The sequence below is a fragment of the Anomalospiza imberbis genome, chromosome 6, assembly GCF_031753505.1.
Source record: "Anomalospiza imberbis isolate Cuckoo-Finch-1a 21T00152 chromosome 6, ASM3175350v1, whole genome shotgun sequence".
Taxonomy (NCBI): domain Eukaryota; kingdom Metazoa; phylum Chordata; class Aves; order Passeriformes; family Viduidae; genus Anomalospiza; species Anomalospiza imberbis.
The window spans coordinates 1,428,728-1,450,719 of record NC_089686.1 but is presented as its reverse complement, the minus strand read 5'-3'; the positions used below and the strand labels follow the sequence as shown (position 1 = coordinate 1,450,719).

The following is a 21,992-nucleotide window of genomic DNA, read 5'->3' as shown; positions in this document are numbered from 1 at the left end:
TCTTTGGGAGACCTTTGCTCCCACGGAAATGGCAGGAATTGGCCTTGCAGGGACGTGTCTGGGGCTCAGCTGAAGGAAAAAGAGGCAGCATTCCCACAGGGAATGAGTGTGGAGCAGGAAAAGGGGCTCCGTATGTTTTATTTACTCCATGGGATTCTATCCCAGCGGGGATTGGTGGCTTCTTCCAAGGAACAAACGGTAGGACAAGAGGAAATTACCTCAAGCTGTGCCAGGGGAGGATTAACTTGGATATTTGTAGGAATTTCTTCATGGAAAGGGTTGTCCAGCCCTGGCACAGCTGCCTAGAGCAGGGGTGGAGTCCCCAGTCCTGGAGGGATTTAAAATCCATGTGGATGTGGCACCTGGAGTCATGGGTCAGTGGTGGCCTCGGCAGGGGAGTGGTTGGATTTGATGGCCTCAGAGGGTTTTTCCAACCTGGACAATTCCAGGATACAAAGGGACTGGAATGTCATCAGGGTTGCTTTGGGCTGCAGGATAAATTATTAAGGACAAATTAAAGCTGACGAAAAGCGAGTAGGGAAGTGTTGAATCATTAAAGCAAGCTAGCAACCAAATCCCCATGTTTTTAGGAAGTATTTAATGCTCTGATTTTCCTTTAAAAATGGTTTTGCAGAGGATATTCTTTATTTCTGCTCCTGCAATGAACTGAGGGTGAGACAGCCCTGGTTTGAGGGATCTCCCAGGCATGGAGGACTTCAGTATCCCAGTGCTTCCAAAGGAAATGAGCTGGAGAGGGACTTGGGACAAGGACTGGAGGGACAGGACACAGGGAATGGCTCCCCACTGCCAGAGGCCAGGGATGGATGGGAGATTGGGAATTAGGAATTCCTGGCTGTGAGGGTGGGGAGGAGCTGGGATGGAATTCCCAGAGCAGCTGTGGCTGCCCCTGGATTCCTGGCAGTGCCCAAGGCCAGGTTGGACACTGGGGCTGGGAGCAGCCTGGGACAGTGGGAGGTGTCCCTGCCATGGCAGGGGTAGAATGGGACGATCTTCAAGTTTCCTTCTAGAACCATCCCATGATTTTATATTCTCAGCCCAAATCCGTGTCTGAGGAGCTCTCCTGGCCTTTTCCTGATCCCTCTCTGAGCTCCAGCAGTTTTTAACACCTGCCAGCAGCAGGAACAATAACCAGCAGTGAGAGGAGTTGTAAAGGGTGGGGAAAAAAGCCATAAATCCATCTGTTCCTGGAAAAATAGCATTAGGACAGCCCAAACTCAATATACCCCGCACTGCTAAGCTTTGTAGTGTCAAAATTAGGTCAGGCCTAATTTTGTGGCAGCAGTGTTGGGAAGCAGCAGTGGGATTTGATTATCTGGGAGCCTTGGGATGGCAGCACCATCAATCACGGAGCCTTCCTGAGCTCCACAAGCACCGGGAATATTGAGCAACGTGGAAAAATCAGCCCCAATGGGATAAAAGGTGACCTTGTCCTGTTTGATGTGAAAGTTTGGCTCGGGATCAGCTCAGAGGAAGGTACCCAGTAAATATTCCCATGGGCATCAGGTGAAAGCAGGCAGGAAATATTTAGGAATGACATGGAGTGATCCAGGAATAGCACAACAGGTTTGAAATCCGGTCAGCATCACACCTGAAAGTTTCCTCTCTTAGGCACCTGGAATTTGGCTCAGCTTGGAGCCAAAATTAAAGATTTCTCCATAAATGGAATATTTGTTTAATTGAAACTACTTGTGTAGCATTTGACTTTCCCCAAAGAAAAAGCCACTTAGAGAAGAAACAAAATAACTGTTTCAATAATCCATTTATTTGTGGACTGGGCCTCACCTCCAGCTGGAAAAATAACCCCAAATCCCAAATTAGCTGCAGTAAAATGCTCCAAATTCTACATTGATGAAGGCAGCTCACTCCCATGGCAATACCTCAGCGATTCCTGGTCATTCCATTTGCAGTTTAGGAGAATTAAGAGCTGGGATAATATGGGAAAAGTGAATTCTGAGAGTAGCAAGTGCCTGCAATTACTTTAAATCTCCTCTTTCTTCAGAAAATCCCATTATTTCCTCCTTGTTCTGCTGCAGAACTGCACTAAATTCACGGAGGGCTTCACTCTTGCTAATTAAATTTCAGGGGGAAAGCTTATGGCTGCAGGAGGCGAGAAGGATTGGATTCATGGCAAATCCATCCTGCATTTTCTAGCAGGTCCATCATGGATCTCCTATTTCCAAAAAAAGTCTCATTTTAGTTCAGTTTTAAGGAATCCTACACATTCCATGAATCAGGAAGATCTTGGAACTGCCCAGATTAAGGGAACTCACTCCGGCATCCGAGTTCTGATGTTGGTCAGAGTTTAATTCCCTGTTTTCCAGCAAGGACTTCATCAAATCTCTGCATGTGGGAAACTTTTAGCCAGGAAAGAGCTGTGCCAAGGGATCCTGGAATTGAATCCTGGAATGTTTTGGGATGGAAGGAACCTTAAAACCCATCCCGTTCCACCCCTGGAATCCATACCTTCCCTATCCTAGGTTGCTCCAACCTGGTCTTGGGCACTGCCAGGGATCCAGGAGCAGCCACAGCTTCTCTGGGAAATCCACTCAAGCTCCTCCCAGCCAGGAATTCCTTCCCAGTATCCCATCCATCCCTGCCCTCTGGCAGTGGGAAGCCATTCCCTGTGCCCTGTCCCTCCAGTCCTTGTCCCAAGTCCCTCTCCATGGAATGATTTCCATTCCCAGCTCCACAAATCTCCATCTCCCAACTCCCCTTCCAGCTGAAATGAATCCCAAAGTCCTCTCAAACTTTCCCCCATTCTGCCAGTCCAAAACATCACTTCATTCCCACTTTTCTCAAAGGATCCTGATATCATTTTCCATAAAAACAAGTCAACATGAGGACCTGGAGCAGAGGAAATTCCCAGCCATTCCCAATCCATCAGCAGAGCTCATGGATCACCAAATTATCCTCAAGCCGCTAATATTTTCCCAGTGTGAGTCTAGTGAGGACCTTCAAGGCTGAGAAAACATCCAAATTCCATTGGAATTCCTTTGGATCAGGACTTTGGATCACAGCTTCTCTGGGAAATCCGTTCCAGGGCCTCCCCACCCTCCCAGGCAGGAATTCCTTCTCAATATCCCACCTAAACTTGGAACTGGTGGAAAAGAGCAGCCAAGAATGATGGCATTTATAAGGAGATATGGAAAGGAGAAACTTTCTATTTTTCATGAGAAGAGAGAATCTTGTGGGGTACACAAGTCTTGCAGGAGAACGAGGGTGTTGTGCTCAGATTTGTTGTTTTACCTTTTTCTTGGACAACCTTTCCTTGCTCCAGGTTGTGCCTTGCCGGGAATGGCACTGGGAAGGATCCATGCAACATTTTCCGCCTGTAATCACCAGCCGAATTCTCCTCAAATGTCACAAACAAAATCAGTGCTAAGTTGATAGTATTTTAATAGATGAAATCCCTGGAGGCAGCTTTCAAAAGGAGCTGGAATGAATATTCCTGCAGGAAAGAGGGAGGTGACATTTCATAATTATGGGATGTCTCCTGAACCATAAGATTTTTCACTTACTGGAAGAAGAATATTTGTTTTTTTCCCTTGATTGGTTTGATCTCCTCTTAAAGCAGTGTTTTCCTTGGTGATAACAACACCCAGGGGGGCGTTTTTCCTTTCCTGCTCCTTCCCAAATTTAATGGATTCAGGAGAGTGGCGCTGCCACTAAAATGAAGGACACTTCAGCTGTGATTTGGATTTAGATGAATATAACATGAATAAAAATGGAATATTAATGAAATATGGATTTAAAAGGATGTTGGAATAATGTTGCTGACTGCTCTAATTTGATCCCAAGTTTGATGAGCCGTGCTGAACCCTTGTTTAGCTTTCTGCTCTGTGGCTCTGCTTCAGCATTTCTGTATTTTGGAATCTGGTGTGGGAGATGATGGAAGTCCCAGTGGTAGCTTGGAGCCCTGGAAATGGCAGAACAAAGAGCACATTCCATGTCCTTGGGATGTTGAACTCCTGAGGAGTGTGGAGGGGGACATTCCTAGGAATTCCAGAGAAGAATCAGCATACCAAGTTGTGGTGCTGCTGTTCTGCTTGGAAAAATAATCATAGATGGGAATTAATGGATTCTTTCTGGGTTAGAGCGTGACACATGGCCCTGATTCCTAACCAAGAACATTCCTGTCCTTCCAGGAGTTTCATGGGAAGAGCCACCTGTATCTATGGGACAAGGGAATAATGGAATTGCAGAAGGGTTTGGATTGGAATGGATCTTAACCCTAGTTCCACCCCTGCCATGGGCTGGGACAGCTTCCAGTGTCCCAGGTTGTTCCAAGCGCCTTTATTCATCATTGTGTTGCACTTGGAGTAATTGGGAATGGTTTTGGCTGGAGCAGGGGTGTGTTAGTCTTTGTTAAACCTTCTGGAAAAGTGAAGAGGGAAAGTTCCTGGGGCTTTGGAACTCAGGATATGGTGGCTGGAAGAACAGAGCTTGCTGGAGGCTTTGCTGGAATGATGGCTTCAAACTGAGTGTTGGGTTGGATGGGATATTGGGCTTCCTGGCTGGGAGGGTGGGGAGACTCTGGAATAGAATTCCCAGAGAAACTGTGGCTGCCCCTGAATCTCTGGAAGTGTCCAAGGCCAGGTTGGATGGCGCTTGGAGCAGCCTGGGATGGTGGAATGTGCTGGGTTGGAATGAGATGGGAGTTTTGGTCCTTCCAACCCAAACTATTCCGTGTTTCTATGAAGGAAGCATCCATTTCCTGCTCTTCCTCTGCCTCTTCTGCCTCCTTGGCTCGAGCCTCATTTTCTCCAGTCTGTGGAGAGCCTGGCTTAGAAACTGCAATTCTTGGCAGGTTTGGATCAATCCCAGGCCTTCAGGTCAGGATCCCACAATGGGCTGTGTCCACAGGGAGCTGTGTGTGGGCTGGACCAGGAATGCCATGGTGAGGGAGGGATGACTGAGGGATCATGAGGCGGGATCCCTGAAGAGATGCCAGAGCCCTGCATCCCGGGGATTCCATGTGGCTCTTAGCAGAGGCATTGCAGAATGATCAGAGAAGCAGGGTTGGTGTGATGTGCAGCATGGAGACCTGGCAAAGCAGCCTTGGGAAGGGGATCCAGGTGTTGCAAGGGGCTTGGGGAGAAGTTTTGAGGCTCTTTCATGGGGATTGGGGCTGGGAGCTCAATGGCATCACATGGATGAACAGAAAGAATGGAACTCCAAGTGTTTAAATCCCACAGAATTCCATTTTATCCTTTGTGCCCTTTAGTTTCTGTGCTTTTATATTGGTCTGTAAATCAGTTTCCTTCTCCTATCGATCCACTCCCTAGAAATTGTCATAGCTGTGAATTTCACGGTTCAGAAGCAAAATCATGGAGCCAGGAATGTGCTTTGGAGTCTTGTGGAAATGAAGCAGGGGATTTATGCAGGTGTAATAACAGGAATGTCGTGGTTTCATTACACTTACGACATGTAAATTTGAGTAATTCCTGTACTACAGGTTGTACCAACAAGGAAATTAAAATAAGGTTCTGCCTGAACTTAACTCCTGCTGCAAATGCTGATCCCACTGACAGGATTTGGAAAGGAAGCAGCAGCATCAGTGCCACTGTTTCTCCTGCTTAATTTTCCTGCTTTAATTAAGTCTTTTCATTTGCATAACGACTGTGATAATGCATTTAGGAAGATATAGAATAAAAACAATAATACCAAGTTCATTTTGGAAATGGAAACAAAAAAATTGGAATGCAAGCTGGGGGTGCTGAAGGTTTCATCCAGAGGATTGCCAGCGATTAATAAAAACCATGGAAATCTCTTGTGGTGCTGAGTATGTGCTGAGTAAACAAAGAGTAACTGTGTGGGGAAGATGCTCAGTGCTGGTTCCAGGGCTGTGGTGGCCTGAGATGGGCTTGGTTGGTTGGATCATGGAGCTGAGAATGCCAAGGTCGCGTTTGATTCCCTTAAGAGCTGGACTTGATCCTTGTGGGATTCTTCCAACTTGGAACATCCCGTAATTCAGTGATCCATGTGATTCTCATGCTGTTTCTCTGCTGGCCTTGCAGCCCCCTCAGCTCAAGGCCAGCCCCAGGAGTGAAGTGGTCTGGGTTGGGCTTGGTTGTTTGGATCATGGAGTTGAGAATGCCACGGTCACATTTGATTTCCTTGACAGCTGGACTTGATCCTTGTGGATTTTTTCCAACCCAAAACATCCAATAATCCCATGATCCATGTTATTCTCATCCTGTTTCTCTGCTCGCCTTGCAGCCCTCCAGCTCAAGGCCAGCCCTAGGAGTGAAGTGGTCTGGGTTGGGCTTGGTTGTTTGGATCTCGGAGCTGAGAATGCCGAGGTCGCGTTTGATTCCCTTAAGAGCTGGACTTGATCCTTGTGGGATTCTTCCAACTTGGAACATCCCATAATTTGATGATCCATGTGATTCTCATGCTGTTTCTCTGCTGGCCTTGCAGCCCCCAGCTCAAGGCCAGCCTCAGGAATTGGGTTGTTTGGGATGGGCTCGGTTGGTTGGATCATTGAGCTGAGAACTCCATGGTTGGGTTTGATTCCCTTAAGGACGTAATCCTTGTGAGTCCCTTCCAGCTCTTACGATCCCGTGATCCTGAGATCCGTGTGGTTCTGATCCCGTTTCTCTGCTGGCCTTGCAGCCCCCCCCACGGTGCGGATCGTGCACTCGGGCCTGGCCTGCAACATCGAGGAGGAGCGCTACTCCGAGCGGGTCTACACCATCCGTGAGGGAGAGACCCTGGAGCTCACCTGCCTGGTCACCGGCCACCCCCGGCCACAGGTGAGTCCCTGCCCACCACACCTGTCCCCACCACACTTTGACCCTCCACGAGTTGGGTTCACCTTCACCTCGAAGCATGTGCGGTGGGCAGGATCCGACGAGATCCAGGTGGGGGATCCATCCCGGCTGTTGGGTGGATGTTGGGTGTTCCAGAGGAACATCAACAGCAGGAATGTTGATGAGGTTTTTTGGAAAATCTGGTGTTAAATGTGGTAAGCACATCTACAACAGTTAAAATTAGCAATATTGTGCTTTAAAATCCTGGTGTGTTTGATTTCCATGGAGGTTGGTAAAGGAAAACAATTATAAGGATGACAATTGTTGGATGAAAATCCCTAAAGTTGTCCTGTTGCCTGGGATCTTCACGTCCCAATCCTCAGAAATTCAGCTGGAACTCTGGAAGACAGAACAGCTGGAGCAGGGAGCCCAAGAGCTTAGGAAAGTCCCTCTGTTCACCTGGATCAGCGATGTCATGGAACCCCCAGTGTTGCAGCTGGATAAACTAGAAGTACCTGGGAATAAATCAGCTTTTTCCAGGCCTAACCTTATTTTATCAAGCTCAAGATTTTTGGCAACTCCTGCTGCACCTCCCTGGTGTGACTCCCTTTGGCCAGGACACCTCGTTAATCAGTTATTTTTAATTAGGATAATCACCGGGGATTTGCATTCCAAGGATGATGAATTGAACCCTTTGCCCTTGGATTTGCAAGGGACAGGCAGGAACTGGTAGCGGGGAATTTTCCGGGAGACCTTCAGTGTGAGCTCCTCCAGGAAGGAGGGGTTTGCTGGTTCTCTGCTGTTTATTCCATGATTGTTCCCAATTTAAGGGGAAGATTTAAAGCTAAAGTAGTGGAAGTTTATTCTGTGCTGGTTTAGGGATAGTGTTTCCAGTATTCCAATTTTTTCCTGATTTTTCCACAGGATGCTCTCAGATTTGGGCTGCAAATTGCATGGAAATTGTTTTCCAGCTGCTGTTTGATCAGATGCTGGGGAATGAGGTTATAAAATACGGAATTATGCATTCCAAGAATGCTTTCACACTTCCACGTTTCTCAAATTTTCCAATTCTTCTTGGCACGGAAACTCTTTTTGGTTTAAACGCTGGAAGAATTAAACAACCCTGGACTGGGAGTTTGTAAAATCACAGAATCGTGGAATGGTTTGGATTGGAAAGGAAATAAAAATCAACTGGTGCCAACTCCTTCCATGGGCAGGGATATTTTCCACTCCAAGCCTTGAAAATTCCCAGGGATTTCTAATTTGTAGGATTTGAGGCTGCCTGTGATGGGTCTGGGAGGAGAAATGAATTAATGAGAAAAAAAAAATCTATTTTTTACCCTTCTCTCCTGTCACTCCTCCTTCCCGCTTTACCAAAGCACACATTTATGCTTTTTTTGTCTTTCCAACATTTGTTCTCTTAACTTTGGGATCAATGGATGTCATTCTTTGGGATCTGATGACTCAGGGATGTCTCTGATCTGCTCCGAGTCATCTTTGCAGTGACTCCACTCTGGAGGGGCCTCCCTTTAAACACAGATCTTCAGATTTATCAAATCTTCCCATTTTTTCAGCTCCCTTTACTGCCTTTCCCACCACGTGCCCCAAAATTTTCCCTGGGATTATTTCCAGGCAGGGAAATTCCTGTGTTCAGGGTTGTAGTTACACTTTTCAATTGCTGGAAATTTTCTGGAATTTCTCCTCTAAATTTTTATGGTGTCTTCTCTGCATCAATGAGGTTTTTGGGAGGAATAATATAAGGACATGGGAATTATCAGAAAGAAGGAGAATTAAATATAATTGCTCTGTTAATCCCAAAAATTCACCTCACTCCTAATTAAATATAAGACTCTGAGCATCCCAACACATCCTTGAATGTCTTCTTTTTATCCATGGAGTGATTTAGAGATGTTCCATGAGATTAGTATTTATTATTCCTGATTTCCTACCTTCTCACACCCAGCTTTGGAATGCATCATTAGTTGCCATAGAAATAATTTTCCTGGCTGGAATTTTTAAAACACTTTATTCCCGCTCAGGTGAGGTAAATGCAGCTCTTTTTTTCCATAAATTGTGGCTGTCAGGAGAGGTTGGTTTGACTTTTGGGTAAAATCCTGCAAAGTTTGGAGCAGGATCACCTTGGGGACCTGTCCTTTTTCCAGATTTTATCCAGGATCAAGGGGCTGGGCTGTCCCTGCTCTCCAGCTCCAAAGGGATGTGCCAGGATATCCAAAGGCCACTTATCCCTGGACAAAAATGAGGGATTTCCTGGATTGAGGAGCTAAGAGGTGACATTTTATTCCCACTGGTGACAATCTCCTGCCCAGCCTTGAGGAATGTCCTTTTTCCTGATTTCCCCTGGGAATTCTCACCTGTGCTGGCAGGTCCAGTCATTGGAAATAAAAACTGTGACTTTCCAAAGTGAGAAATGACATTTGGAGCATGAGGAGCAGAGGGAGAAGCATCTGATGAGCAGAGATTGGCTGGACTTTTGTATTCCTGGTTTTCCACTGAAGGATGAACAGGAAATTCCTGACAGGAGTGTGTATCCAGGCTTTTTTTCCCAAGTAACGACAGGAAATGGCCTCAAGTTGTGCCAGTAGGGGGGTATATGTTGGAGATTAGGAAAAATTTAATGGAAAAGGTTGTCCTGGGGCAGTGGTGGAGTTGCCATCTCTAAAGGGATTTGAAATCCCCGTGGATGTGGCACTTGGGGACATGGGTCAGTGGTGCTCTTGGCAGTGCTGGGATTTGATCTTGGATGGCTTTTCCAATCTCATTGATTCCAGGAGTTTATAAAGACCTTGTTTGTCAGTCCAACCTCCCCCTCCCTGGGGTTTCCTTTCCCCTGGCTGTGATTTTTCCAGTGGTTCCCCTCCAAGTGCTGTCCGATGTCAGGTGACATTATCCCGGTGGGAATGGCTCGTTCCAAGCAGCAAAATGTGCGGAGTTGATAGGGGTCAGCGTCCAAATCCTCCCCCAGCCCCTCCCTGTGCTGCAGGGTGACCTCTGGCCCTCCCACCATGTCCCTCCCTCTCCCAGGTGCTGCCTCCCCACTCTTGTCCCCTGTCATTCCCGAGGCTCAGGAAGGAGCAGCTGCCAGTGCCACATGTCATTCCAACCATCTGGAAGCTGCACACTCCAGGATTTTTTTTCCTATTTTGAGGTTGCAACACATCTTAACGAGATCCCACCTCCTCCTCACATCCTCCTGCCACCCTTCTTCTAGGCAGGGCCATCGGAGCACATCCCTTTCTCTCGGAAAAATCCAGGAGTGCTCACGGTGCTGGTGGGGTGTGAAGAACGTGTCGGATCCATGGCTTTCCCGGGAAGCAAAGCAGGGGAGGATCTGCTTTTAGGAGCCCTGGAATTTCTCCCTGCCTCTGTTTGGTTGTGTTTTCTTCCCACTTGTAGGAGTTCGGTGCTGTGCTGATGCCACTGAGGCAGCAGGAGCTGCTCCCCTTGGAGCTGCCAGGAGATCCCGGTGGCTTCCCGGGATTGTGAGCCCGGAGCAGAGCCAGGGAAAAGCTGCTGTAGGGGGCTGTGGGCCTGGAAAAACACGTCCTGCCTGCTGGGAATTGGGGTGGACAAAGGAAGGGACCCAAGTGACACAGAACAGGGAATCATTTGTTTGGAGGGGCCTTGAAGCTCATATTTATATATAAATATAAATATAGATATATGAATATGGAATTAATGGAATCATGGAATGGTTTGCATGGGAAGGACCTTAAAGCCCATCCAGTGCTACCCCCTGCCATGGACAGGGACACCTCCCACTATCCCAGGCTGCTCCAACCTGGCCTTGAACATTTCCAGGGATCCCAGGACAGCCACAGCTTCTCTGGGAATTCCATCCCAGTGCCTCACCTCCCTCCCAGCCAGGAATTCCTTCCCAATATCCCACCTAAACAAATTCCCTGTCAGTTTAAAGCCATTCCCCATTATCCTGTCACTCATAAACTCCTTGGAAAGCACCGAGCTCTCCCATGAACAGACCCAGGTAACTGTGGCACGTTATAAAAACCCCCTAATTATTTCAAATGCATCCCCCTAATTACTCCCTGTGATTAGTGGAGCCTCCTCCACCACGGCAGAACAGGATCCTGCCTTCTCCTTATTAATGCCTGGAAAGGAAAAATTCCCATTCCCTGGCACTCCATCCATTAGAACAGAAAAAGCAGCATTCCCAAAAAACCCCCAACAAAACCCCCACATTCTGTTCTCTTTGATCAGCTGCGAGGGAGACATAAAAGGCTCTTTTGAGGCAAAGTGGCTGCCACGTTTTTGATATTAATTGATAAGAATTCTTATCAAGTGCTGATGCAGCCGAGGGAAGGGGGATGGGGGGTCCCTCACACGGGAGCAGCTGTTTTCCCACCCCACTCCGCAGCTCCTTGGAGCAGTAATTGGAGCCTTGTTAGGAAAATTGATGCTGATTCCATCTGACACTCCTCAGTTCACGGGAAGACTTTACAAATGTTCACTGAGCACCTGACAAAACCCAGCCTGACTCATGACTAAATTAGCCTGGATTTTATGCTGGAAAAAAAACCCTTTCCTAAATGTTTGACTCCATAAAGCTCCCGTTTAGCAAGGAAAAATGTTTCCATCCTGCTCCGGCATGAAAAGCATTCTGTGCTGAAGCTTCACATGACGTTTGTGCTGCTCGGGGGAGTTTATTTGATGTTTTCTCCCCCGAGCGCAGCACCCGAATTCACACCTCTGCAGAGCTCTGCAGGGCTCCGAGCCTGCCCTGCTCTGTCTGCCGGGAGGAAGGAGCAGGAATTGTGCCAAAAATCCAGGGCAGGAATCACAGCATCCACAGCACGGAGTAAGGGACTCCTGGAGCTGCACCAGGATCTTTGGGAATGAGCCACTGGTGCCTCTGAGCTCATCCTGAGCTCTGGATAGTCTTTAATGTCCTTTCCATCCCAAACCATTCCATGATTCCAATGGTTTGCAAGCTGATAAAAGGAATTAACTCCTCAGTTGTTTTATCCTGAATAATTTGAGCAGTTCCTCCCAGTTTTCCTGTTTCCAGGTGGCTGCTGTCTCTCCACAAGGAATGTGTTTGCAGGTTCCTAAAAAGGGCTTGGAAGTGCTGAGGGAAAGAGGTCAAATCCAGGTAAAAAGAGGTTCAATCCAAAGAAGTTAAATCCAGAAAAAAGCAGCAACAGGGAAGGAACGTTTGAGTTTGAATCCTACTCCCTCTGTTGGGAATATCAAGCCTGGACTTGTTACAACCTCAGCAATCTTTGGGATGGGCCTGGAGGGAATCTCATGGAGCTGGGAATGACATCAGGGTTGGGGAGTGGCACCAGAGCAGTTTCATTTTGACATTTGGGCAGCTTAGATGTGCTGGAAATCCCATATGGAATATTTCCAGTGCCCACAGAGGAGGACTCTCCTATTATTTTAAGGAAAACAAGAAAAAATTCCAGTTTTCCTGAAATATGGACATTTGTCCTCTGAATATTTTCCATCTGTTTTCTCCCCTCCCAAAGCTCTGCAATGTTTTGTTTTCCCTTTGTGCTGTCAGCTTTTATTTCCCTGTTTCTGACGGGCTCAGGAAAGGCTGGAGCAGCGGCTCTGGGATAATGCACCAGGAGCTGTTTTTCCATGGACACATGGAAAAACATTCCGGTCTCCCGGTACAGGGGTGGGGGTGGTTCTGGAATAAAGGCTGGAGCTGGGAGGTCTGGCTGGAAAGGGATGGATTTGATGAGTACTTGGATAATTTAGTAACCAGGGAAACCAGCAGCTGATGCAGATCAGCCGGTGCTGGTGGCTTTGGAAGGAAATCTCCCAAGGAAACGCTTGGGAGGAGTTTTCTGGACAATAACCAGGAATCGTTCCCATTGCTGTGGAAGGAGGGGAAGGAATGTTGTCCATGAAATCCCACCTGCAGAGCTGCCTCCAGCTCTGGGTCCAGCATCAGGAGGATATGGAGCTGCTGGAGTGATGCAGAGGAATCCACAGAGCTGCTTCAAGCACTGGAGCCCCTCTGGAGCCAGGCTGGCAGAGCTGGGAATGTTCCCCTGGAGAGGAGAAGGCTCCAGAGAGAGTTCAGAGCCCCTTGCAGGGCCTAAAGGGGCTCCAGAAGAGCTGGAGAGGGACTGGGGACAAGGCATGGAGGGACAGGACACAGGGAATGGCTCCCACTGCCAGAGGGCAGGGATGGATGGGATATTGGGGATTGGGAATTCCTGGCTGGGCTGGGATTCCCAGAGCAGCTGTGGCTGCCCCTGGATCCCTGGCAGTGCCCAAGGCCAGGTTGGACACTGGGGCTGGGAGCAGCCTGGGACACTGGGAGGTGTCCCTGCCATGGCAGGGGTGGAATGGGATGATCCTTAAATCCCTCCCAACCCAAACCCTTCCAGGATTCTGTGATCCCATGAACTCCTAAGGCTCTGGAGTTTTTTGCTTTAAATTTAAGGGGAGAAATTCTGCTCCCAAAACCTCGCCCAGCTGAGGTGTCTGGTGGGGAGAACTGGAACAAATTGGGATGTTCCAGCTGGGATGGGAGAACAACCCCTCGGGGTCCTTCTGGGATGTTTTACGCTCCATGCGGAAGTTTCCATGGATAACATTTTCTCCTGGATTGTGCTCTCCTCCCTCCTCTGGCACCTGGGAATCATTTGGGAAGCTCCATGTGGATTTTGCTGCCTTTCACCTGAACACTTGGATACTGCAATGGAGTTCATCAGGCTGGAAAATCTTTATCCAGGAATATTTATATTCCCAATGAAGATTTATTCCCAAATATCAGTTTTTAAGGCTTCCCCTCTACTCCTCCCAAAGTTTTGGGCAGCTCAGCCACTTGATTTTTACTTTATTTTAATTTTTTTGGCTTTTTAAAATAGTCTTCTAAAAAAAACCAAGAACCCTAAACTAGAAGAGCAGAAGTTGAACTTGAAATAAATCCAAATATTTAATTGGGGTCAATATTTAAAAGCAATATTTAAAATAAAGGGATAATAATTAAAAATAATTTTTAAAATCCCTATTTTTGCTGTTCCAATTAAATTATTCCATGCCAGGTGTTTGTTCTAGTGCTGTCCTACAGGCCCCCAACACAGATGTTAAAATAAAACAAACTATAACTAAATATTGAATTTTCAGATAAATGTGGTTTTCTCAGAGGGGCTAAAAATCCAAGGAGTTTTAAAATCTTTTTTAAGGTTGGGACAGCATCTCCATAGGACAATTTCTGTAAGGTTTTTCTCTTTTTCTGTATTATTTTTCTTCCTGAAATCCAGTGATATTAGAATTAGAAAAAGCAAATATTTCCAGATAATTCCTAATTTCTTTACAGAAAAATCTCACTGCTGTTCTCTGTTTTCTCTTTTCCTGTATTATTTTTCTTCCTCAAATCATGTGAATTTTAGAGTTAAAAATAAAATATTTCAAGATAATTCTTAATTTCTTTTTCCAGAAAAATCTTGCTGTGCTTGGTCCCTCTTTCCTGAATTCTCCTCCTTATTTTTGATAATTTTTAATTTCTTTTTCCAGAAAAAATCTTGCTGCATTTGGGGACTCTTTCCTTAGTTTTCATACTAGGATATTAGACATGAAAAATTAAATATTTAAAAAGAATTCCTAATTTCTTTTTTCCAGAAAAATCTTGCTGCACATTCCTGAATTTTCGAGCAGTTTTTCTCCTTTTCTTCCAACGGAATGACCTCGTTATCATTTTGATCAATAATATCAAATTTTTAAATAATTCCAGCACCATTCTGGGCTGAATCCTGGATCCTCCTGCAGATTTCGTGATTCAAGGAGATAAAAATAACGAGTGGGATTTTTCCCCCCCCTTCCCATATGCCTGTCAATCAAAATGATAAAGATATTTCTGACTCGCAGGCTTTAATGGTGTAATTAGGGCTAATTACATGTTCCAATGATTACACATATGAACGCTAATTACATAATTGCAGACAATTATGCTAATTAGGTAAATACATCGTTAAGGAGAAAGCGTTGGTAAAATCCAGGGGATTTGCACCAGAGCCAGAGAAAGTGGGATTACAATAAAAGAGAAATAATCCTGCAAGTTTGGGAAATCCAGGAGGCATTCCCATGTGTGGAATTAGAGTGGTTTGGGTTGGAATGGTGGTGCTGGGAAAAGCCTTCAGCTGTTGTGGAATCATGGAATGGTGTAGCGGGAGGAACCTTCAACTTTTTCAGAATCATGGAATTGTTTGGGTGGAATGGTGGTGCTGGGAAAAGCCTTCAGCTGATGTGGAATCATGGAATGTTGTAGTGGGAGGAGCCTTCAACTTCTTCAGAATCATGGAATGGTTTGGATTGGAATGGCGTAGTTGGGAAGAGCCTTTGAGTGCTATGGAATCTTGGAATGGTTTCGGTTGGAATGGTGCTGTTGGGAAGAACCTTCCACTGCTACAGAATCATGGAGTGGTTTGGGTTGGAATGATGTTCTTGGGAAGAGCCTTTAAGTTCAGTGGAATCATGGAATGGATGGGTTGGGTTCACAACAACACCATTCCATGAATGGATGGACTGGAATTGTGAAACTGGGAAAAGCCTTCAAGTGCTATGGAATCTTGCAATGGTTTGGGTTGGAATGGTGTTGTTGGGAAGAGACATCAGCTGTTGTGGAATCTTGGAATGGTTTGGGTTGGGAGAACCTCAAATCCCACCCAGTGCCACCCCAGCCATAGCGGGACACGTCCCAGTGTCCCAGGCTGCTCCCAGCCCCAGTGTCCAACCTGGCCTTGGGCACTGCCAGGGATCCAGGGGCAGCCACAGCTGCTCTGGGAATTCCATCCCAGCCCCTCCCCACCCTCCCAGCCAGGAATTCCCAGTTCCCAATCTCCCATCCATCCCTGCCCTCTGGTAGTGGGAGCCATTCCCTGTGTCCTGTCCCTCCTGTCCCTCAGGCAGTTACAGGTTAGTGGCTGTCCCCTTTTCCCTGTGCTGTTTTGTCCAGTTTTAAACATTCCCTGATTTTTAGCTGTCTACCCTTCCCTTTGGAAATTCCCATTGTTGCTTCCCTTAACCCTGCCTTTCCAAACCCTTAATCCCAGCCCTTAGTCCTGGTTTTATTCCTAGCTGCAAGCTGATCCAGCCTAGCTGCAAGCTGATCCAGGCTTTTTTTCTTTCTTTCTTTCTTTACATCTCCTTGCAATTCTCCTGAAATGTGGGAAGCTTTCCCAGATTCCGTTCCCTGGCACTCGTGGGAGTTGTTGGAAGGTGTGCCAGGAGCGCTCCACAAGACATGAATGATGCTATTTGGGATTACTGGAGTTTGCTGAGTTTTTCTTCTACTGGAATTGGAAATGAGCTGGAATCTCAGCCAGTGGGATGCCAACACCTTTCCAATTCCTTTTCCCTGAACAAAGGAATTGCCAGGATCTTTTTAAACCATGCCAGATTTGGGGAAGGAGAGATTTGAGCCTTTTCCAGTATTTTTAAACATTGTTTGAGGTGATTTCCTGCCTGGGGAGACTTTGCTAGTTTATCCTCTGGAAAAAAGGGAAAATCGGTGCTCACAGAGGAAAAAACATAGAAACATTCAGTCAAAATCTTTGTAATTTCCACCCTGACTGATTCCACACATTCCTTGTCCTGCCTCCAGCACCTGGATTGTGCAGGCAGGATGTGCTCAGGCTGATATTTTGGAATTGCCTGATGGAAAAGTTACATCCAGTGACCGGGATAAGAAGGTGTGGATGGATTAAATTCCCACCAAGCAATAATCTCCTTTTTGGAATGTGTTTAGATCCCAGAATTTTGTGTCATCGCATTTTTTAATACTTTGTGACCATCAGGACCTTGTCATTTGAAAGGAAAAAGAGATTTTTTTAAGGAAAAATCCCAAACAAATAACCCTTGTTCAGCCGGTTGATCTGATTCCTGATTTTCTAAGGAATATTATATATGGAATATCATGATTTTTTAAGGAATCTGGGAGTTTTTGCAGGATCTGTGACTCGTTCTCAGCTGCAGCTGCTCCTGCCTGGCCTTTGCTGTCGATATCTTTCCTTCCAAGCTGGGCTGCCAAATCCCTCTTATCCAGATTCCCACCCTTTACCCATTTTTCTCTGCTCCCCCTTCCCAGTTATCTCACTTTTCCAGCAAAATCAAATGTCAGTTCCTTTCTTTGTCACCACAGCTGAACCCGGTGGCAGCTCAGACTCTCATTCCCATTTTGGGATCAGCGAGAGCAGTGGGAGGAATTGGGATCCTATGGGCGGAAAATACGGTACAGCTCATTGGGATCACTGTGAGATTTAGGGTTTGGATCACTGGGAAATTTAGGGTTAGGATCTCTGGGAGATTTAGGGTTTGGATCTCTGAGAGATTTAGGATTTGGTTCGCTGAGATTTAGGTTTTGGATCACAGGGAGATTGAAGGTTTGGATCTTTGTGATTTAGGGTTTGGATCACTGGGAAACTCAGGGTTTGGTTCATTGATATTTAGGGTTTGTATTACTGACCAATTTAGGGTTTGGATCATTGAGATTTGGGATTTAGTTCAGAAAATTTCCTGGAAATGAGGGTGGGGTTCATTTCCAGTCTCGGCAGGATATTCTGGAAATACCAACAAGCTCTGATGTGAACATAAACTGGGATTCATCAACTCCCAACATTTAGGGATTTTCCTGGAGTTTCTTCCTCTGCTGCTGGCACTGTCTGAAGGACATCACGATTTTTCTGGATGATTTTTTCAGGAGTTTTACAAATGGGAACAGGTTTAATCAAACAGGCTGTTATTGATCTGTAGGGAATCAATAACCTCGGTGATGTTCCAGAGCATGACGTGGTGGGAATGGAGCCCCTTAAACCCGGCCTTGTGGAGCTCCACTGAGCTGGATTTAGTCTTGTCTAGAAGAGGCTTCCCAAAAACCAGCCTAGCTTCCTGTGGAATCTGCCTTGGAGGAGGGTGGGAAGCTTGTGTGGGCCTGATGGAGAAAAAAAATTAGGGATGGGTGAAGCTTTGGAGACTGTGCTTGGCACTGGTGAGGCTCCACTGGAATCTTGGGGTCAGTTGGGGTCATTCATGACAGGAAGGACATGGAGGAGCTGGAGCATGTCCAGGGAAGGGAATGGAGCTGGGAAGGGGCTGGAGCACCAGGAGAGGCTGAGGGAGCTGGGAAGGGGCTCAGCCTGGAGAAAAGGAGGCTCAGGAGGGACCTTGTAGCTCTGCACAGCTCCTGCCAGGAGGGGACAGCCAGGGGGTCGGGCTCTGCTCCCAGGGAACAGGGACAGGAGGAGAGGGAACGGCCTCAGGCTGGGCCAGGGGAGCTCAGGGTGGACAGCTGCAGGAATTTCCCCATAGAAAGGCTGCTCAGGCCTGGGCACTGCCCAGGGAGGTTTGGAGTGCCCATTCCTGGAGGTGTCCCAGGAATTCCTGGAGGTGGCACTGAGAGCTCTGGGCTGGGGACAAGGTGGGCATTGGGCACAGCTGGGACTCTGATCTTGGAGCTCTTTTCCAACCTCAGGAATTCCGTGATGTTTAGATCAGATATTTGGGGAAATTTCTTCTCTAAATTTGTTGTCCAGCCGTGGCACAGGTACAGGGTGGAGTCCCCATGCCTGGAGGGATTTGAAATCCATGTGGATGTGGCACCTGGGGACATGGGGCAGTGGTGGCCTTGGCAGTGCCATGTTGGACTTCATGATCTTGGAGGACTTTTCCAGCCTTCAGGATTCTGTGAAATTATGAGGGATAGGAATCTCCTGAAAACCAGTTTGGGGTTTTTGAAGCTGGGCTTAGTTGGTTTTTTTTTTTTTTGCCTTTTTGTTTGTTTGGGGTTTTTATTTGGGTTCCTTTATTTATGACATTTCCCAGCCCCAAATCTTCTTGTCAGCCCCAAAATCCCTCCCCTAATGACTGTGACAGGCAGTGGAGTCAAGATTTTTATTGCTGAAAGCATAGAGAAGAAACATTTCCTCGTGTGGAGCTCAGTTGGTCGTTGTCGTCTCTGACAGCATTTTGGGTACTCTGTGAAGCTGCTTCCCTGATTTTTGCTCCTTCAAGGGGAGTAAAATGAGTGGAGATGGGGAAAAAGAAAAGCAGATACAACACTTGAAATTGTTGTTTTAAGAGGAAAAAAGTCGCAATTTGAACTGCCTGGCTTTCACCACAGCTTTGTCACTTTGAAACACAATTCTGCTCCGAGGAGTGAATTTGAAGTGGAAAAAAAATCCGTTTAAGGCATTTTCCCCTCTCTATTTAGACTCCAGTGTTTGAATTTAATGACACAAACACATTTTGATGCCTTTTTACTCTTGAGGGAAACAAATCCCTCTGAGAACAGGGAGCTGCAGGCTCCTGGTTCCCCAGTCCTGCTTGGGATGGGAGGGAGCAGCTCCAAAGATCTCCATCCTCCAAACATCCCATTCCCAAAGTGGGTGAAGGCATCACCTCTGGGTTGGGGTAACAGCTTGGGGTAAACTGGGATCTCAGAAGTTGACCAGGGAGGCAAATTCCTGGGAAAACTTGGAATACTCAATGATTTTGAGGGAAAAATTGGGATTTACACCTTTGGACACTGAGGGTGGTGCATTGGTGGCAGTTGGATGGTGGAAATCCCGAACATGGGAATGGTTTAATGGAGGTGATCCTGGTGCTGGGGAGGAGATTTCCAGTCCCTGGAACTTCCAGCATTCCCAGAAAAATCCTTTGGAAGTGCTGACTCTGATTTAATGGAACATCATGGTTTGAAGATGTTTTGCATGAACATTTGGGGCTGAGCAAACGGGAAGTGATTCCTGATCCATTTTATTACTTCTTTACTTTGCCTTTTTTATTGGGAATTGATCCATGATTGATTTCCGCTCCCCCCCGGGTGTTTTAAATCAGTTGATGGTTATTCCCTGATTTTTCCTGGGATACTGTGCTGTTGCTGAGCTTATCCCTTGCTTTGCTGAGGAAATCTTTGTTATTTTAATGAGTTCTGTGGTTGTTCTCCAGACCTTTGCTTGATATTCCACATCTTCTGGAGGTTACACAGAAAGGGACACTTTCCTTGGATTTTAATCCAAGGGAATTGTAGAAGCTTTAGATGGAGGGAATGGGAAATTCCTACTCTGATTATGTTCTGGTTTATGGAACAAAAATGAAATTTTTAGCTCATTGAGAATTCACAGCAGTGCTGGGACATGGAGCAGCAGTGCTCACCATGGAGCACTGGTGAACACTGGGATCACCTCCCCATTCCCAGTTCTTTACATGAAATCCCAGAATGGGTTGGAAGGGATGTTAAAAACCATCTTATTCCAAGCTATCCCTGCCATGGCAGGGACACCTCCCAGTGTCCCAGGCTGCTCCCAGCCCCAGTGTCCAACCTGGCCTTGGGCACTGCCAGGGATCCAGGGGCAACCACAGCTTCTCTGGCAATTCCAGCCCAGCCAGCAATTCCCAATTCCCAATCTCCCATCCATCCCTGCCCTCTGGCAGTGGGAGCCGTTCCCTGGGTCCTGTCCCTCCATCCCTTGTCCCCAGTCCCTCTCCAGCTCTCCTGGAGCCCCTTCAGGCCCTGCAAGGGGCTCTGAGGTCTCCCTGGAGCCTTCCCTTCTCCAGGTGAGCATTCCCAATTATCTTGTTTCCCTAGCAGAGGAGAATTTTTGAGCAATTTTAGCTCCTGGGAGGTAACTCCTGCACAGAATTCCTGGAATTGCCTCATCCTTGGATCTAATTCCCTTCTTTCCAGCTCTCCCAGTGCCCATCCTTCCTGGTTTTAGCTCTTTCCAGTGGAACGGCTCCTAAATCTTGCGGGTTTAATTAAACCCCAGCTTTTCTTTTCCCCCCAAACATGTGTGGATTTGATCAATTCCTGAACCTGGATGGCAACAACAGCAACTTCCTCTGTCCCTGGGAAAAAAAAATAGGATTTAGACAGGTCCACAAGGGAAATAAGAGTCTGGATTTGGATTTTATGGAGTTCTCATCCCCAGGCTTTATTTTGTGCTGGTTTAGAAGCTCAAAATGACAAAATATGTTGCATTTATTTGTCTTTAAAGAATTCTGGGGAACTCCCAGGCATTGAAGTTATGAGGATGTGTTTGTGATTCCAGGGGTTTGACATGGAATTCCAGCTTTGGAAAGCCTCCATAAAAAGGAATAATTAGGAGTTCCAATGGAGCTTTGTCTGCTTCTTTCTGCCTTTAAATTATTTATTATTTATTAATCTTTATTATGAAGGTGAAATTAAAAAAAAAACTGCTGAATAAAAAAGCAGGGATAATTAAAAAACATCCAAAATTTGGAGCTGTTCAGACAATTTCCTCAAATTCCTGGGATAATTTAGGTCGATGCCAGTCCAGAATTTCCCACCAGGAAGGTTCAAATAATCCTGAAAAAAACGCAGTGAAATTCCTGACCTCAGCTCCCAGGTAATGCTGAAAAAGGCATTTTCCAGCCATGCAGGATGGAAAATCCATCATTCTTCAGCTGGATATTGATAGAAAAAATATTTATGGATTGATCAGGATTAAAGTGTTAATTTTTTGGAAGCAGGAAAACATCTGAAAGTCCTATGGAACAACATGGGGATCAAAGTAATCCAAATTAATCAAAGAATAATTGCTGCAATTAATCATTGGCCAGATTATTCCAGGGTTTTTTGGGAGAGAATTTGTGAGTGTTTCTCTAAATTCTGTTTTTACAGTAAAAAAAAAAAGATTGATCCTGATTGAGCAGGATAAAGGAGTTTTATCAATTTGTTATTTTAAACAATTTTTTCACTGAAGTTTTCCCAATTTACCTAAGAATTAAATATTTTTCCCTCAGGATCCATTAATTAAAGGACCTCTCAATAATTCAGCAATTTCTTAAAATCCCTTTATTTTTCCAGTAATATTTGGACTTTCAGCCTTGAAGGGTAAGGAAAGTTTCCTCTGCCATTTCAAAGCCAAATCCCAAATTTTTGGGATTCAGACCTCTTGGATAGCTGCCTGATTTTCCAGAGTTTGGATGCCAATGTGTAAAATCTGAGTTCAAAGGTGAAGGAATGGATTTTTTAAAATTGTTTTTATTTAATTGTTTTTATTTATTTTTAGAGGCATCCCCAGATTCCAGTTTCAGGATTACTCTGGAATCTTTGGGAATAAAGTTAAAAAAAACCACTGAAATTCTTCCATAGGAGTTGTAGCTTTGTGGGTTTGCGGCTGATTTTTTCCATAGTTTTCCAGGGTTTTCCTCTGCTGGAAAATAAAAGGAAATCTCCTTTTCCCAATGTGTTCCAACAAC

At 46.0% G+C, this 21,992-nt stretch overlaps 1 protein-coding gene across 2 annotated transcripts in view; it reads left to right on the top strand.

Moving 5' to 3' along the window:
- The window catches only part of MDGA2 (MAM domain containing glycosylphosphatidylinositol anchor 2), a 191,385-nt gene that overhangs the window by 52,555 nt on the left and 116,838 nt on the right, over positions 1-21,992 (top strand). Inside the window, exon 2 of one of the 2 annotated variants that reach the window (XM_068194878.1) lies at positions 6,637-6,776. In XM_068194878.1, the coding sequence (XP_068050979.1) occupies positions 6,637-6,776 (140 nt within the window). Of the gene's footprint in view, positions 1-6,636; positions 6,777-21,992 lie in introns of those variants that run through there. The other variant, XM_068194879.1, reaches the window with a different exon arrangement.